A 16,690-nucleotide genomic window follows, 5' to 3' on the forward strand; every position below is an offset into this window, starting at 1 on the left:
GGGGCCGCTGGAGGGGGGGGCACATTCCTGGCAGTAACTGGAGCCGGGGACAGGTGGAATTTCATTTTGCAGCTTCAGCCTCAGGAGGCGGGGGCAGGATCTGTGCTGGGTGGGTGGGGCGCGGGGGCTGGGGAGCCTTGCCAGGCTGGCTCTGGGCCTGCTGGAGCCCGTGTGGGAGGGGAGCAGCCCTGCCCCCCACCCCCGGTCGCTCTGGCAGATCGTACCTCCGCCTTGCCCCTCCAGCGGGCGCTGCCCCGGGGTGCCAGCCTGCTGCAGGATTTTCACCCTCTGTCTTTGGGTGCTGTCGGCGGGTGTCTCTGTGTGCCAGCTGCTGGTTGATGGCTGGGGTGGGGGCCTCAGCTGGCCCCCAGCCCTGTTTCCTGAGGGCAGGAGTGTGGGGGGGAGGGGCTCCTGACCCGGTTGGATTTAACAGGTGGGGGTGGGGGCGGCAGCTCTGGGCACAGGCAGCTGGATCCCTGCCCCGGCAATGCCACCAGGGTGGGTCTCGCGGGGGCCGCTTTAGCAGCTGCCTGGGCCCCCTCCTGCCCGGGGGCCGGGGGCGTGATTCATCCCCATCGGATGTAACAAATGTGCAGGTGACTCAGAGCCTGGAGGCTGCTCGGGGTGCTGCCCCCCCTCCCCACCTGGCGTGAGGCTCCGGGTGCAACAGCCCCCGGGACTGGAGGGGTCTCAGCTGCTGTGGTTTGCCCCAGTCGGGGCGGGGGGGAGCCCCTCAGGCCCGACCTGCAGCCCCCTGCTCTGCCAGCCTTGGGCTCCCCTGTCCTGCCCGTGCCCCTGGCTGGGCAGCACCTGCCCGTGCGCATGAGGCTGGCATAGCCGAGAGGAGAGAGGAAGCCACAGGCTGTGACCACACCTCAGATTGTCGGGGCACTTCCTGCACTGCTGTCCCTCCATCCCGGGGGGCGGGGGTGGCTGCCATATCAACGGCCCCATAAACAGCTGGTCGGGAGGGGGCGTCAGGCTAAGTGCCTCCTTTCCCGGAGTGCACCAGGGCGCCCAGCCCGGCCACGAGCCGCCCTGGCTCTGCCCCGGCCAGGAATCGAGAGCACTGAAGGGGAAGCTGCGGTCGCAGGCGTGACGGGAAGTGTGCGGTCAGGGCTTCTCCCGCAGCAGAAGAGCCTCCAGGATTCGCAGCTGCCGTCCCGGGCGCAGGCCTGGCTCGGTGCCCCCTCCGGCTCGCCCCTGTGCCAGGCCCGCCCTGTCACATGGGGCTGCCTTCCTGCTGTGTGGCGCGTGCCCGCAGGGCGTGTGTCACATCCGGGGGTGACAGTCCCTTCTGCCAGTGCAGAACACCATCCAGCCTGCATCTGCGCTGGGGCGCCCCGGGAAGGTGCAGGCAAAGCAGCGACGGGCACGGCAGGGCGGTGCCCCGTTGGTCTGGTGTGGCCCCGGGCTCTCCCTGGCCAGGCAGCCACACACAGGTGCCAGCAGGTGTCCTGGGGCTAATGGGTCTCGAACTCGCTGGGAAGGGCTGTGTTGCCCCTGGCAGTCTGGCCCAGGGCTAGGACACCGGGCTGGGAGCCAGGACTCCTGGGTTCTGTTCCTGGCTCTACTTGGGTTCCTTCCTGCCCCCTTCCCCCCAGGTCTCGCACTCGGGGCAGCGCCATGGGGTACCCTCTCAGCAGCTCCTGTGCCAGGCAGGTCAGGGTGGGGCCCTCCTGGGTCACCGCTGGGCCCTGCCTTCCCACCCCTTTGAACGTCCCCCTGGCAGCTGGCCCAATGGCGCATGGGGTGGGCCGGGGACAGGGCTCTGGGGGGCACGTGCCCCTTGGTGCAGGGGTGCCCTCCTGCCATGCCCTGAGCCCAGTGCCTCGGGGGCAGAGCCGGTGGGGCCTGGGCTGGGGGACTCCGGGGCTGGCTGGGACTTGGCCGTGGCTCCTGGCACCCAGCTCTGGATTCTAGGAAGCGGCGGGTCCCAGCCAGGCCCTGCCGTGGGATTGGAGGAAAAGGCTCCGGCTCCGGCCCCGCCCCGGCCAGCTCCAGCAGGGGACAGAGTGGGTGCCCCCCCCCCCTCCCCGGCCCCAGCTGTGGGCTCCCCTCCCCCAGCCCACGGCTCTGCCCCTCGCCTGGCTCTCAAGGGAGCGTGGCCCAGTGGTCACAGTGGGGAGCCAGGGCTGGCCCAGGGGTCGGCTCTCTGCTGTGGGGGAAAGAGGGGCGGCGGCCTGGGATCCAGGACTCCTGGGTTCAGTCGCTGATGTGCTGGGCGACTCGCGCTGGGGCGGCTCCGGGGGGCGGAGGAGGAATCCTTGGCAGGGCTGCGGGCGGGGAATGGCTGGCTGGAGCCCAGGAGGCCGGAGCCGCGCTGAGGGGTCCGGCTCTGGCTGAGCCTGACGCATTGTCCGGCAGCACTTGGCACCAGAAAATAGAAACGGCCCCTGCCCAGCCCCCTGCGCTTGGGTGGCTGCAGCCGAGTCCCCAGGGCCTGGACAGGATGCGCCTGTGTGCGCTTGGTGGGCAGAGCCCATCGTGCCAGGCGGGGCTGAGCGCAGCTGCCAACCCGCTGCCATCCTGTGCCCACCCTGTGCCCACCAGCGAGGCTGTGGGTCAGAGCCGGGGGCGGGGCTGCGGGTCACGGTCGAGAGGTGCTGGGAGAGGAGGGAGCCTGGGGGTCGGGGGCACCTGGAAGAGGGGCCCGGGCCCTGCCGCCTGCGCTGGGCCTTTGTCCCTTAGCGCTGGGACCAAAGGGCTCTGGAGGCTGGGGAGGGCCAAGGCTGGCAGCCAGCAGCAGACCTGGGGGTGGGACCCAGGTGTCCTGGTTCCACCCCCTCCCCCCATGCTCCTGTTCAGTGCTGGCTGGGGCAGCCTGGCCTCTGGGTGCTGACCTGGCTGGAGGGGTGGGGGTTCTGTCTCGTTCTTAACCCCCTGCGCCCCGGTTCTGTCGCCCAGGAGCCCTCCTGGCCCCAGCACCCCCGTTTTGTCGCCCCAGATCCCTCCCCCTGGTATCCCTGTTCCTTTGCCCGGGCCAGGCCTGGGGCACCTGTGATCTCTGTCCTGGGATACTGATAGTTTTCATTCACATGGTGCTTCACATCCGTGTCTGCAGCAGGGAAACTGAGGCACAGAGAAGGGGGAGGGGTTTGCCTGGGAGCCAGGGCTGGAACCCAGGTGTCCTGTGGCCGTGTATCAGGCTGGGTTCCTGCAGCACCTCAGCCCTTGCCCTTGCCCCCTCGCTAACCAGCCCCCGTTTGTCTCTGCTTCCCTTACAGCTCCAGCGCCGACGTGGGCCAGGAGCCGCCAAGAGGACGCCACACACGTGGCGTGGACCCTGCCCGCTGGTGCCAGAATCTGCCTGCAGCCCCAGAGGCCTCGTGGAAGGAGTGGGGAGGCTGCCCTGGCTCCTGGGCCCCGGTGGGCGCCGGCCTAGCCCCGCAGAGCGCTGCGTCCCGGGGAGGCAGCAAGGCCCTGTTTCCCGGGGCAGCCCCATGGAGCTGCCCGTGGTGCTGCGAGCTGCCTGCATGTGACTCTGCCAGGACTGTGCATCCACGCCATGGCCAGCAACAGCAGCTCCTGCCCCGCGCCGGGGGGCGGGCACCTCAATGGGTACCCGGTGCCCCACTACGCCTTCTTCTTCCCGCACATGATTGGGGGCCTCTCGCCGCCGGGCACGCTGGCGGGCATGCAGCACCAGCTGCCTGTGAGTGGATACAGCACCCCCTCGCCAGCCAGTGAGTACCGTGCCCGGGTCGTGCCCTCTGTCGCCCCGGGGAACGCCGGGCGCAGCTGCCGTGATGCGCATTTTGGGGCACTGGCGGAGCGATGTCATCTGTGAGCAGGGGGACTGGGAGCCAGGGCTCCTGGGTTCTGTTCCCAGCTCCAAGAGGGGAGTGGAGTCTAGTGGTTAGAGCAGGAGGGCTGGGAGCCAGGACTCCTGGTTCTGCTGGCCACATGCCATGTGTCTCGGGCGCGTTCCTTGCACCTCTCTGTGCCTCAGTTTCCCCCATTTGCCAATGAGTGGGGTGCTGGTTTGTGAGGCTGGGCTGAAAGGCCAGGGGGAGACTTGGTGGGGTGGGGGTCTCTGGGTCGCTCTGCCCCCTTGTCCTGGCCCCTTTTAGGGGAGGGGAAATCATCGTGTTCAGCACCAGGAAGTGCTGCCCGGCTGGGGACATGCCTGTTTATAGCTAGCCCCCTCTCCCTCCACCCCCTTCCCATCCCAGCACATGCTTCCCCCCTGCGCCTGCCCACAGGGCCTTGACTGGGGCATCCACGACTGGGTAGGGCCCAGGGCCTCGCCCTCCCTCACTCCCTTCCAGTGCTCAAAGGGTTAAAGGGACCCTTCACCCTAGCTGTGATGTCAGGTCCGTGCTGGCCAATTGGGGCTCACAGCAGGAAAGCGGGGGGAGGGGGGGGCGCCTTGGGGCCGAGCTGCTGTGTCTGGGGAGGAGCCGGGGGCCAGGTGCCCGGCTAGGAGCACAGAGCCCATCCTGCAGCCAGGCTGTGTCCACCTGCGCCAGCCACTCCGGGGCTGTCCTTGCGGGGTCCCCCCGCTGGCTGGATGCTGTGGGGTGCTGGCCCTGGGCACCCCATGGGGGGCTGCTCTCAGGGCACGGAGCTCTGAAGTACGCTGCCCCCCCTGTGCAAGGACCCTGGCACGATGACTCTGCAGCTGGTGCTGGGGGTCAGCGTGCCAGGCTGCTCTTTGGAATGAGGTGGGAAATTAAGGGGGATCCTGGCGTCAGCTCTGCCAGCAGCTGGGGCAGGTGAGCTCCTGGGCTGGGCTGCCAGCTCGAGCCAGCTACGGCTCTGAGGCAGTGCCAGGAGGTGCCAGCTGGCACCGGGCGCTGCCTGGTCAGAGACAGACCCTGCCTCAGATCCTCAGGGAGCAGAGTTGGGGGACCGGGAGCTCGGGGGGCTGGAACTCACAGCTGGTCAGAGCAGAGCCTGGGCAAAAAGTCGGTGCCCGCTGGGCCATGCCCGGCATCTGGAGTTAGGGGCTCGGCACCTCTGGCTGGGGGAGTGTCTGGCTGCACAGACCCCACCCCCACCATCTGTAAGGCAGCACCCCTTCCCTCCCCCACAGGCCCCGGACCCGCCGGTAAGCCCAGCTGGGGGTGGGGGGCCACTGTCCCGGGGCTGGCGTTAGCCTGGGTCGGCTCCGTGGGGGCGGGGAGGAGGGCTGGGGCGGCTCCGGGGGGGGGGGGGGGCGGCCGAGCGGGGAAGGGGGGAGGGCTGGGTCGGCTCCGGGGGGCGGGAATACTGAGTTAGATCGGTTGGTCCCCGCCCGGGCACTGGTGCCGTGCCAGGCATGGGCAGTGCCCGGCCTGGTGACTCGGTGGCACTGGGACCCCTCGGCATGTCGGTGCCTCGTGATCCGGCTCCGGGCCGTGCCCGCCTGGAGAGGGTTGTTGAAGAGCCTCGCGGCAGGAACCGAAGGGTGAACAAACCTTGAGTGCTGCCCTGCCCGGGGGGCCGCCGCACCCAGCCCCCATGCCGGGGGCGATCTGAGCTCAGCCCCAGGGCCCAGACAAGGGGGGGGCAGCCCTGGGCAGCCCCCAGTGGCTCACGCTCTCACGGCCTGTCCGTGGTGCCGGGAGCTGGGGGGCTCCCCCGGGGGGGAGTGGAGGGGTACAGAGCCATCGGCTGGCCTGGGAGGGATCTGCCCCCTACCCCACCCCTAATATTGACCCCATCTCTTGGCCAGAGCGTTTTCCCTGCCAGAGCAGCTGGTGCTTCGTGCCGATCGAGGACCCTGCAGGCCCCCAGCCCTTGCTGTGGGGTGCGCACTGGGCTGTCTGCAGGGGGTTGGGCACTGCCCTGGGGCAAAGGGCAGCCACAGTGTGGTTGCTGCGGCTTGTTCCTCCCGGAGGCTGGGCCGTGGGCTCACCCGGCGTGGGCAGCCTGCAGGGCTGTGCTGAAGCCAGGACGAGGCCCTGGGTGGCTGGAGTCTGGCTGGGACCCTTGACACTGGCCCCGGGGGGTGCAGCATGGCTGGGGACCCCTCAGGGGGGGTGGGGGGGTGAGTGCTGTGCCGTGCCGAGGCTGGTGGGTGCTCCCTGCCTGCGGCCGGGGCGGGGTGTTAATTGGAGCCGCTCGCGGAGAGTTGATAATTGTTGTGTTTATGCCCCGCACCCGTCAGCCGCCCAGCTGGCTCTGCTTAGGGGGAATCTTGCTTCAATTAGTGTGGCCCTGCTGTGAGCCCGTTAGGCCTGGCTGGGAAGGGGGGGGTGCTGCTGGCCTGATGGGGGGTGGGGGGGCAGATGTCTGACAGGTCCCCTTCCTGTCTGCACCCCTCCCCCCTCAGCCAAGTCCCCCTTTCTGGGTCCTATTCCCCACTCTGCCATGGAATGGGAGACCTCTGCCTCGGTTTCCCCATCCATCGTGTGAGCAGTTGCAAAGGAGGCCTGCTTGTCTCTGTCCCCCATGCCCCACTTTTTTCTGGGGGGGGCTTCAGCGCCCCAGCTTAGTCACTGCAGAGCCCCCTGGGGAAGGGAGGGGTCCACGGAGGCCTGCTGGGGCCCGGAGCTGCAGCAGCATTCGCTCTCCCGGGGACCTGCCTGCGTGGCCCCAGTTTAATTTCCCGATCAGCGTGTGGCACTGGGATGGGGGCGTGGAGGGGGGGTCCCCACTCCCCTGTATGAAGTTCCTTCCTCAGGCTGCAAACTGTCCCCCACTCCTGGGGCGGGAGGTGGCTGGGCACAGCGCGTGGCTCCCCCTGCCTGAACTGGCTGGCCAGATCCTGCTCCAGTGGGATTCAGCCATCAGCTGACCTATTTCCTCCCCCTCCCCAGCTCTGCCGGTTCCCCTTGCTCCCAACCCGCAGCCCCCAGCTAGCCCAGCCCTGGGCTCCCCCTCCCCAGCTCTGCCCTCGTCCCTCACTCCCGACCCACAGGACCCTTCCCTCTTTCACACCCCTGCTGTTTCCCTGGAAGTGCCCCTCCCCCTGGGCTGGGTTCCCTCACCCCCATTCTGCTCTGGGGCCTGGCTTTGACCCCCAGGTCTCTCCACCATCGGGGCCGATTCTTCCACGGCCCCTCATACGATTTAAAAACAAACTGCAACGAAAGACGCCCCCTCCCCCCATTCTCCGGGGGTGGTGGGAGGGTTGACCAAGTGGCTCAGCGGGGTGGGGGATGGAGGCGAAATTCCGGTGCCCCGGGCCTGGCCGGGTTATTAATGGGCCCTTTGTTCAGCCCCTCGCGGCGGCTCCTGGCCCCCGAGCTGCGGCTCAGGGAAAGTGACAAATCGAATCGGCCTCTCGGCTGCGGCTGCGATTTACCCTGACAGGCTCGTTCATCACCCGGCCCCGGATAATCACAAACACCCGCCGCGGGGGGGACGGGGGAGCCTGGGACCGGGGCGGGGGCTTGTGTCCAAATTCGAGTGCGGCTGCCTCTTTTCGCTCCCAGGCCAGTGCCCAGCCTGCTCGTGGGAGCTTTGTGGGCTATGACTGCAGAGCCTCGGGGTGCGGGGAGCTCCCGTGGGGGCCCTGCTCTGGTGCTCGTCATGTTCCTGTTGTGGGGTCTGGCTGGCCGCTGCGTGCGCCCAGACATCCCCCTGTGCTGGGGGGCAGGGGCTCTTTGCCATGAGCCGGGGCGTTAATTTGTGGGCGCAGGAGCCGTTGGAAGGTGCTGGGGGCGAGGGGGGCTGCTTGCTTGCGCTCCTCCAGAGGCTGAGGCTCTGGCCAGGTGTGGGGCCCTTGGGGGCTCTCCTGGCTGGCAGTGCCCATGGGGCAGGGAAGCTCTCTGAACATATCACCAGTGGCCCCATTTCCCCCCCCCCCCCTCGCCTGCCAGCCCTGCACTTTTAATGTGCCGCTGAAAGTGATGGCTGAATATTTCATGCAGTCGCTTTAAACAGATCACCTGGGGCTGTGGGTGGGGCCGTGGGCAGTGCAGGCTTGGCGCTGAGCCATGGCACCGGCGTAAGTGGGCAACTCCATCGATGATGCCAGCTGCCTCCGCGTCACCCCACATTCAGCCGGGCGGGAGTTTATGAGGCGCAGGGGTGAAGCCCCTTTCCTGTGTGTGTCTCTTGTGGTTTTGCCGGGGGCTGGGAGTCAGGACTCCTGGGTTCTGTCCCTGGCTCTGCCACTACCTGCCGTGTGGCCTTGGCCAAGTCCCTTTCACACTCTATACCTCGGTTTCCTCTCCAATCCTTTGTATATTTACACTGTGAGCTCTTTGGGTCAGGGGGTGACTCACAATGTCTGGGCAGTGCCAGCCGCCATGGGGGGCCCCTGCTCCAGGCTGGGTCTGGGCAGCGCCTGTTGTCACAGGCCCTGTCTCTAGGTGACGAAACACGTGGTTGCCAAGGAAGTTTGGTGGGGAGGGAGGATCCTCGTTTAGGTAGGACCTACACTATTTTGTAGGTGGAGTACCCGCTGCCCATGTGTGGCACTCTCCAGGGGGCGGGAACCCAGGACTCTGGCCTCCCATTCCTGGGCCTGAATCCTCTCCCTCGCGCCCGCAGCTGGGCAGCCCCTGGGTCTGGGGCGTTGTGCCAACCCCATGTGGCCCAGCTGCTGCTGTCCCCCGGAGCAGGGGGCCCGGTGCAGGGAGGGGGGCTGGGGTTAAGTAGCCGTCCCTCTGTCCTGTGTCCCTCCCCCCCATACAGGCCCTAACATGACCCGAGACATCCTGTGCTCCTGCTCCGGGCGGGTGCGTGGTCGTTCCCCCGCGGCCCAGCTGTGCTGCAGCTGGCCTGGCGGCCTCTGGATTTGTTCTGTCCTTGGGCGGGTGACAGACAACTCAGAGCTGGGACCCCCGAGCCTCTCCCGCCCCAGGAGCCTGGCACCAGGCCAAGCCAGCCCTGCTGGGCTGGGCACAGCTCAGATCAAAGCCCCCAGCTCAGACCCCTCTGGCCAGGCTGATGGGGGGGCCCCTTTGTGCTGGGTGCTGCAGCCCCCACATCGTGTCAGATGCTGCATGGACACAGAGCGAGGGCCCCCCCCCCAGCTAAGCTCTTTGCCCAGCTCAGCCATGGTGTATTGAGATCAGTGTGTCAGGGGGAGGGTCCGTTGTCTCCATGAACCTTTTGGGGCCGGAGGGAGCTGCCAGCAGTGGATCCGGCCTGGGGGGTTGTAGGGCTTTGTCCCCGCGCTGAGTGACGGGGCAGGAAATCGGATTCCAGCCGTATCACTTCCCACTGCCTCGCACCAGTGCCCCGGGCATGGCCGAAGGGGGGCCCCCCCGGCTGCATGCTGGTCTGGCCCAGGGGAGGGGAGGCTGACGGCAGTGGCTCGTAACCCCCCCCACACACACACAATGGCCGGCCGGTACCTGCCTCCAGGGATCCCGGGCTGACCCCTGCCACAAAGTGAGCAGTTTGTCTCTGGCTGGGTGGGAAAGGCGCAGAAATCCAACCCAGTTTCTGTCCCTGGGGGCCTGCCACAGCTCCCAGAGCCCCTGCCCCCCCGGCACTCTCCTCCACCTCTGGGGGGGAAACTGAGGCACAGAGAGGGGCAGGGACTTGCCCAAGGTCACACGGGCAGTAGGTGGCAGAGCTAGGAATAGAACCCAGAAGTCCTGGCCCCCGCCCCCTGCTCTGGCTGTGAAGGAGCGGAGCCAGGGGGCCCGTGCCCTGCCAGCTTCCTGGGTCCCTGCCCCTTGGTACCTGGCTGGAGCGTGTGGTCCTGGTGGCTGTGACCAGCCCCCTGGCAGAGGGGATAGTCGAGCTGAGCCCACCGGCCTGCATGAGACCTTCGTGCCGGTTGCCCCAGGGCTCCGAGGATACGGCCAGTGGGGCTGGCCCAGCTCAGGAAAATCCAGGGGGCTGCGGTGAGGGGGGCAGGAAGGGGGTGTCATGCTGTAGGGGGCAAGGGGACTTGGCAGGGCTGCAGGGGTCAGGGCACTGCGAGTGTCCAAGGCCCCCAGCATCTCCCACCCGGGCCCCGCTGCTCTGAGAACCTCCTGCCCAGGCCGCTCCCAGGCCAGGGCGTTGGCAGGTTCCTGTGACCTGGTTTGTGCAGTTTCGTAAGGGCCCCCAGAAAAGGGGAACCGAGCCTGTGTTGGCCAGAGCTGGGAGGACACCCATCGCAGCAATGCCCAGCCAAGAGCCGCCTTTCCCGAGACCTGGGCCTGGGGCTCACTGCTGACCACCTGGAGGGAGTCTCTTCCCCCCACCCTCCCCCCAATCCGGTTGCCACAAGAGCTTGCGGTATTGTGGGTTTTGGGGAAGGGAAGGGGTGGGGCCGTCAGCGTGGGCGCTGGGTGGGGGCGAAACTGGCCTGTGGCCACCAGGATGTCCCGGGAGGGGATGCGAGCACCTTGCCCTGCCTGGCAGGGGGATGGGACATTTACAGCTCCCTGGTGGGGAAACTGAGGCACAAGGCAGGGAGGAGACGTGTCTGAGGCCTCATGGGGGGTGGCAGAGCTGGGGCATGACCTCCCCCACTGGCCCCCAGTCCCGTACCCTGGCAGGGGGGCTGTGGGGGGCTCTCCCGACAGCCACCTAGAAATGTTCCCTGACCTTTGTCTGGGCTGGTGGCTCAGCTGAAGCCCTCTAACTGCTCGGTGATCCCAGCCGCCTCGCCCGCTCTGCACCAGGCCCCATCGCCCCCGCTGGCCCAGGTCTGCCACATTCAGCAGCGTTCGAGCCAAAACCCCGGTCCTGGCGGCGGGGGAGCATGGGTGGGTCCTGGGCAACCCGCGTGCTGTGGGGGGGGGGCACTCACCTCTGTAGCCCCATCCCCTCCCACCCTGGCTCTGGGGCAGCCTGGTCCCTCGGGTGGAGCTCGGGCCCTGGTTCGAGGAGCTGTTGTGGTCCTCAGGCCCCACGCATCCATCCGGCTTCATGGGGCAGCCTGCTGGCCAGACCCGCTGCGGCAGCCGTGGGGGGTGTGTGTGTGTGGGGGGGCAGGTTTAAATGCCCACTGGGGGACCTCCAGGCACTGGGGGTTATCCCCAGCCTGTCTAGCTTAGGGGGCAGCCCTCCATTGCCCAGACCCTGGATGCCATCAGTGCCCTGGCACGGTCCACAGGTGCTGCGGAGCTCTGTGCTCAGCGCTGCTGCCCCTTGGGGGGCCCTGCCAGCTCCGGGGCGGGGGTGCATAGTGGACTCCTTATGGCAGCACGTCCACCCGTGCTCCCAGCAAAGCCACGCGCATGACTGGCTGCAGAGACTACATCTCCCAGCGTGCCCTGGGCCAGGATGCAGGGGGGGGCAGGAGTGCTGCATGCTGGGATATGTAGTCTCTCTCCAAATGACACCCCCCCCCCCAATCATTAGATGGCTCTTAGCAAAATCACTTGACATTTTCCCTCTGTTTAAAGTGTGGGTTCAGGTCGTTTGCCCCCCTCCCCTCCTTGTTGCGGGGGGTGGGGGCTGCCTCGAGATGGCTTCGTCCTTGGCTGAGTCCCTCTGCTCATCCCAAGGAGCGCTGGGCACCCTGTGGGGGGCTGGGCTGGCCCCTGGACAGGGCCCAGCTGGAAGCCCCAGCCCCGTCCCACCATGTCCCCTCACCAGCTGGGCTGTGACTGCACTTTGGGGCTGGACCCTGGGCCATGCCCCAATACACAGGGCAGCCTGGTCTAGAGGGTAGGGCGTTGGCCGGGGAGCCAGGACACCTGGGTTCTATTCCCGTCTCTGCCACTGACCTGTTGGGTGACCGTGGGCCAATTATTTCCCGGCTCTGTGCCTCAGTTTCCCTTCCCCACATGCCCATGGCTGTGATTATGGGGGACCCCTGCTAAGTGGGGTGATTTTGGGAAGCGGTGGGGGAGGGGTGTCACCTTTGGGGTTCAGGCGCTTGTGTCTTTGCGGGGGGTGTTGGGAGCCCCATAAATTAGGCCTGGGGGAGCCCTGTGTGTTAATTTAGCAGTTTATTCAAATTACCTGAGCCCAGCCTCACGCGATGTGTGTGGGGGGAAGGTACCATGCAGTTGCTGTGTTTGAAATCCCCCCCCATCCCATCCTAGCCGGTGTGGGGTGGGCTGGGGGCAGGGTGGAAGACCCCAGCCCAGAGAGGCAGGAATCTGAGGGTGATGGTTGCGGGGGCATGGCCCCATCAGCCATCGGGTCCCTTCCCTGAGGGCACAGCCCAGGCCTGTGTCGCCATGGGGACGACCCTGGTGCCAACCTGCCAGGCCAGCACCTCTGCGCGAGTTAGTCTGGACGTGGCGGGCGGAGCTGATCTCCAAGCCCGGCCCTGCTGGCATCATGTAAAGAACCAGCCACAGCCCAGAACTCCCAGAGCTCAGCCTGCAGCTGGCTGCTCGCCCGGGCACTTCCGGGTTTGTCCAACAGCCGAGCTGGGCACGCCCGAGGAGTCCAGCCAGCTTGGGGAATGCCAGCAGTGTGCCCCCAAGGTCTGTGCCGTCCTCGCTGCTGGTTACCTGTGCCCGGCCGGCCAGCTCTGTGCAGCAGGACCTGAGCCTCCCTGGTGCCCCCGGTGCCACCCTAACTACCCTGGTTAATAATCATCGCAGGGGCCGGGGAGAACCGGGCCGTGCCTGCCAGGACTCCCTTAGACTGTCCTTTCTCTCTGCACACCCCCTTTGCCGGGGCGGGGAGATTAACGAGCGCCCGGCTGCACCGCCAGCGGATGGGAAAGCCCATTAACTAGGTTGCTTCTCCATCATCCTGTCACGGGCGGGTTTGGGGAGAGCCTGGAATGTGCCTCTCAAAAAGGCCTGCCCAGCTGGATAAATGATCCCCTTTGGGGGGTGGGGGGAGCTGCAGGGAGAAACAAAAGCCGAGCGAGGGAAAGGAGGGAGGTGAATAGCGCAAGACAATGGCCCTGCCTGCAGTGAGGGGAAGGGGACAGGGCGTTCTGCCGTCCGGTTCCCCTGGGTTAGATAGTATTGGGGGTGGGGGGGTCTCTTGCAGTGGAAGTCGCAGACTCCCCTGGGGGATTCGGGGTGATCGGCTGGATGTTACACTCTGGTGACCTGCCCTGCTCTGGAATGCCTGCCTTTCCTGGGGCTGGGTTGGGGTGTCCCCTTCTCTCTGGGGATCCCCTCTGGTTGCACAGGGCGGGTTCTGGGCACCAGCCCCGCTGGGGTTGCTTGCGGGAGCCAACTCTCCAAAGGCTGCAGGAGTGGGCTTGGGGTCCTTGTTCAGCCCAGCGGGTGCTACTGGGGAGGGGGGTCTTGTCTCCTGGTGCTCATTACAGCTAAGTCGGGGGGGACCGGCTGAGATGCAGGCAAGCGAGAACCTCTGCCGGTGCCAATGGTCACAAGTCCCACACCTGGCCCGGCCCGGTCTGTAGGAGAAACCGTCTGTCTGCCTGCGAGGGCCGGTCACTGGGGAAGTGGGGAGCCCGCTTCAAATAGCTGCTTGTTGGGCAGTGCGCATTCGCACCGTGGGGCTGGGAAGGGGCAGCGGGAAAGCACCGATCCAGGGCTCTGATCCTGTCACGTTACAAATAAAAAGCCGACCGGCTCTGCTTAGTGATTGCCCTGGGCCGCCTCGCTGGACCCAGAGTGATCCCAGGGTCTCCGCTCCTGTTCTCTAATGCCCTCGGCCTGGCGGGTGCTGACCCCTCAGGGCTGCATGTGGGCGCTCGGTGCTTGGGAGACTCTGGCCCTGGGTAGCAACTGCCTGTGGTACTGGGCACAGCAGCGGGCAATGCCCTGGCAGCCTCCCGCCTGAGCGAGCTCACACGTGGGAGCAGTTTTCCCGGCCTGCCAAAATTTTCAGTGTATCGAAGGATTTTTCTGCCCCAAATCAGGGGGAAAAATGAAAGTTTCAAAAATGTTTTGAACCAAAAATCGGAAGAAAATCTCTGCCCTGGGTCACTGGCCGAGGTGGTTGTGGGGGCTCGGACCACGGGTAGTTCTTTGGCTGTAAGTAGCTGAATGTTTGAGCGCCAGGCGATGGCAAACGGCAGAGCGGGAACTTTCCCATCCAGGTTTTCTTCAAAGAATCTTCGGTTAGAAAAAGTCCTTGAGGCTGACCCCCGTGTATAATTCCCCCTCCTTTGCCATCCAATCAGGGAATGGAAACGCACCCACCTGACTTTAGGCAGCCAATCGCATGCGTTGTGATGAGCGACTTGACAGCTGGTACCGTTTTCGAAAGTGGTGGCTGGGGAGGGGGGCAACCTGTGCCCTGGGTTTGGCCGGGGCCGTGTTCTGCCCCCGGTGCCAGGGCTGGAGACGCCCAGCACCAGACCAAACGGGGCCTGCTGAGGCCCCGTAAGCAGAGCCCCTCCGTGGAGATGTTGCCTGTGGCACAATGTTATGGGTGCAAGAGCAGGAGTGATACCGGGGCGGGACTGAACGCCCCGGGGGGGTGCTTTGGGCCGATGCTGCACCCAGGGCTCTGCAGCGGGGCCTTAAGGAAGGTGCATCTCTAGGGGGCTTATCACCTGCAAGATCCCAACTTTCCCGCATGCCCTAGGGCGCGACTGGCCTCAGAGGAGTCCAGAGAGGCTGGGGGTTCTTCCACTCTTCCCTTCTCTGCTTGTTTCCTTTCTCTTCTCTCCTTCCCCAGCCCACCCCCCCTTCTGCTCAGTCTGCCTTTGCAACAGGGACTTTGCATGACTAACAGCCTGGTGAGAACCGGAGAAATGTTTTCTCACCATGTTTCACACGTCCAGGGTCAGGTTCCAGATTAAACACTGGGGGGCTAGCGGTTTTATTTTGGGAAGAGAAGTTCGTGTGCGTGCATGTGTGTGTGAATGAGTGTGCGCACGTGTGCAGCCAGCCGGCCAGGGGAGTGCATTCCCCTGCTCGATGTTAAGTGCTTTATGGAAAATGCCCAGTTCCTCCGACTGTTTCTGTGGCCCCTGCTGGGACTGCCATACTCTGACCGGCGGCTCTCCTGGCTGATGCAGGGTAGAGCAGCGAACACCCGGGACATGGCCCTCTGCTTTAGAGGCATTTGCACGGCGCGTGCGAGCAGGTTTTTCACCGTTGCACTGGTGTGTGATTAGCAAATTGCATGTTTGGGGCGGCTCTGGTTGGAGCCTGTGGGTTTGCGTCGTTCCCGGCAGTTAGCGGGTTTCCCTTGTCTGCAGCCGTGGGGTGGCGAGGGAAGCCCATCTAATTCCAGGGCCCTTTGCTCGGGAGCAGGGCTGCCTGTGAGGAGTGATGAAGAAGTCAGCCCTGTTCTGGACTAGGCTCCGTGGCCGGCCTGGCTATGGTGAGAAACAGGGCGGGCCTGCGGGCTGTTTTCTGAGCTGTGACTGCTCAATTTGTTGCAGGTTTCTAGCAGCCCTTCCGGGTCCGGCTCCACAAGTCAGGGCTCCGGGATTCTGTGGCTGGGGGGGTTGCGTAACCCAGATTGATACTCATCTCCCAGCCAGAAACCTGGGTGCCAAATTCTGCCGCTGTGCTCGGGCCGAGCAGCCCCTTCCTCCTCGACGGGGCTTGGCAGCTGCTCCCCAGTGCAAGCGGCAGGCCGGGGTCCGTGAAGGTGGCACTGTCTGAGCCTGCTTGGCACACTGCCGGACCTCGGGGGGGGGACGCTGGTGACAGAATAAACAAGGGGCCCAAGATTTTCCCGAGCGATGCACCGGGAGAGTGCCAACTCCAGGCACCTGGCAAAGGGCCGAGCACCAGCCCCAGAAATAATCCAAAAAAACCACACCCCCAAACCCACCAGTGCCCCTGCAGCCGGGGGGTCCGAGAGCCGCCTCCTAGAGTGCAGCGGGGCTTCCAGGGGGCCGGAAATGATTGAGGGGGTTTTTAAAAGCAAAAGCGCTCGGGGGTCATATGCGCTAGGGAGCATCCCAAAGGGCCTTTGCAAGCCCTGGGTGTGAGGGGCCAGGCCCGGGGCTTGGCTCTGCCGTAGGCTGGTCAGCCCCTGGCCCTGTACCAGGCTCACCCGGGGGGGCCAGCTCTGTGTGCCAGCAAATGAGGAGCGCAGTTGGGCCTGGCTGGCCGGTCGCTCCCAGTTGCCCAATTGAGTTTGGCTTTTGCGTTGAACTCTTTAACACAATTTTTACTCGTTTTTCCTGTTGTCGGGGGAGGGGGGAAGGACTCCAGAACCCCGGGACCGAAGTGGGCAGCGGCTGAGTATGAGGAGGAGAGATTTGGGGGGGGGACGGGGGGCTCTGTGTGTGTGTGTGTCCCCCCAAGGTGAAGCATTCCTACCGCAGGCCGGCCTGTTTGGTTCTTTCCCGGCGTGTGTTTGAAGCCAGCTTTCCTTCCAGCCCCAGTAAATGAGTCAAAGCAGACATTTGTCATGTTCGCTGCAGGAAGTTGGAAGAGTGCTGGGCTTTTGTTCAGAAACCTGCTGGCTAAGCAAAACCTTTGACTTTCTATTATTATTTAAACAGGCGCTGCTGATGCCTTGCTCTCTCTCAGGCGCACACATGCCTCCAGGTTTTTCGGGGGCAGATTTCAGACAAGCCTGCTCAGCCCAACTGTTCACTTTTTTAGGCCAGCGGGGAAGGGAGAGGGAGTTGCAGGGGGGCGGGTTAATGCATGGGGAGCCCAGCCCTGTCACATGCAGATAAGGCCGAGAGATCAGAGAGGAAGGGGACCTGGTTTCTTTCACTCAGCTGCATGGAGCCTGCAGGAGGCCAATGGGCCCAGCATGGCTGCTAAAAACCCCAGGACTCATCAGGTTGCTTTGGGAGGTCGAAACTAACCAGGAGGCTTTGGGGTGGGGGCAGGGACCCCAGGGGCCTGGCAGTGATGTGGGGGCTGGCACTGGAGTTAGGTTGTGCCTCTCTGACCTTTTGTGGGGGAGTGCCTTACACCCCATCCTACCTCCCACCCCAGCCTGGGTCACTCTGGGGGAGTTGCATTGTTCCCTTAAGGGGAGTGGGGTGGAAAGAAACTGG

General features: G+C 65.4%; 1 protein-coding gene across 3 annotated transcripts in view; it reads left to right on the top strand.

Moving 5' to 3' along the window:
• The window catches only part of RARA (retinoic acid receptor alpha), a 65,010-nt gene that overhangs the window by 21,550 nt on the left and 26,770 nt on the right, over nt 1-16,690 (top strand). For 2 of the 3 annotated variants that reach the window (XM_073325661.1, XM_073325659.1), the window contains exon 2: nt 3,228-3,686. In XM_073325661.1, the coding sequence (XP_073181762.1) occupies nt 3,509-3,686 (178 nt within the window). In that variant the 5' untranslated portion in view covers nt 3,228-3,508. Of the gene's footprint in view, nt 1-3,227; nt 3,687-9,996; nt 10,114-16,690 lie in introns of those variants that run through there. The other variant, XM_073325663.2, reaches the window with a different exon arrangement.

This window comes from Lepidochelys kempii, chromosome 27, assembly GCF_965140285.1.
Source record: "Lepidochelys kempii isolate rLepKem1 chromosome 27, rLepKem1.hap1, whole genome shotgun sequence".
NCBI lineage: Eukaryota > Metazoa > Chordata > Testudines > Cheloniidae > Lepidochelys > Lepidochelys kempii.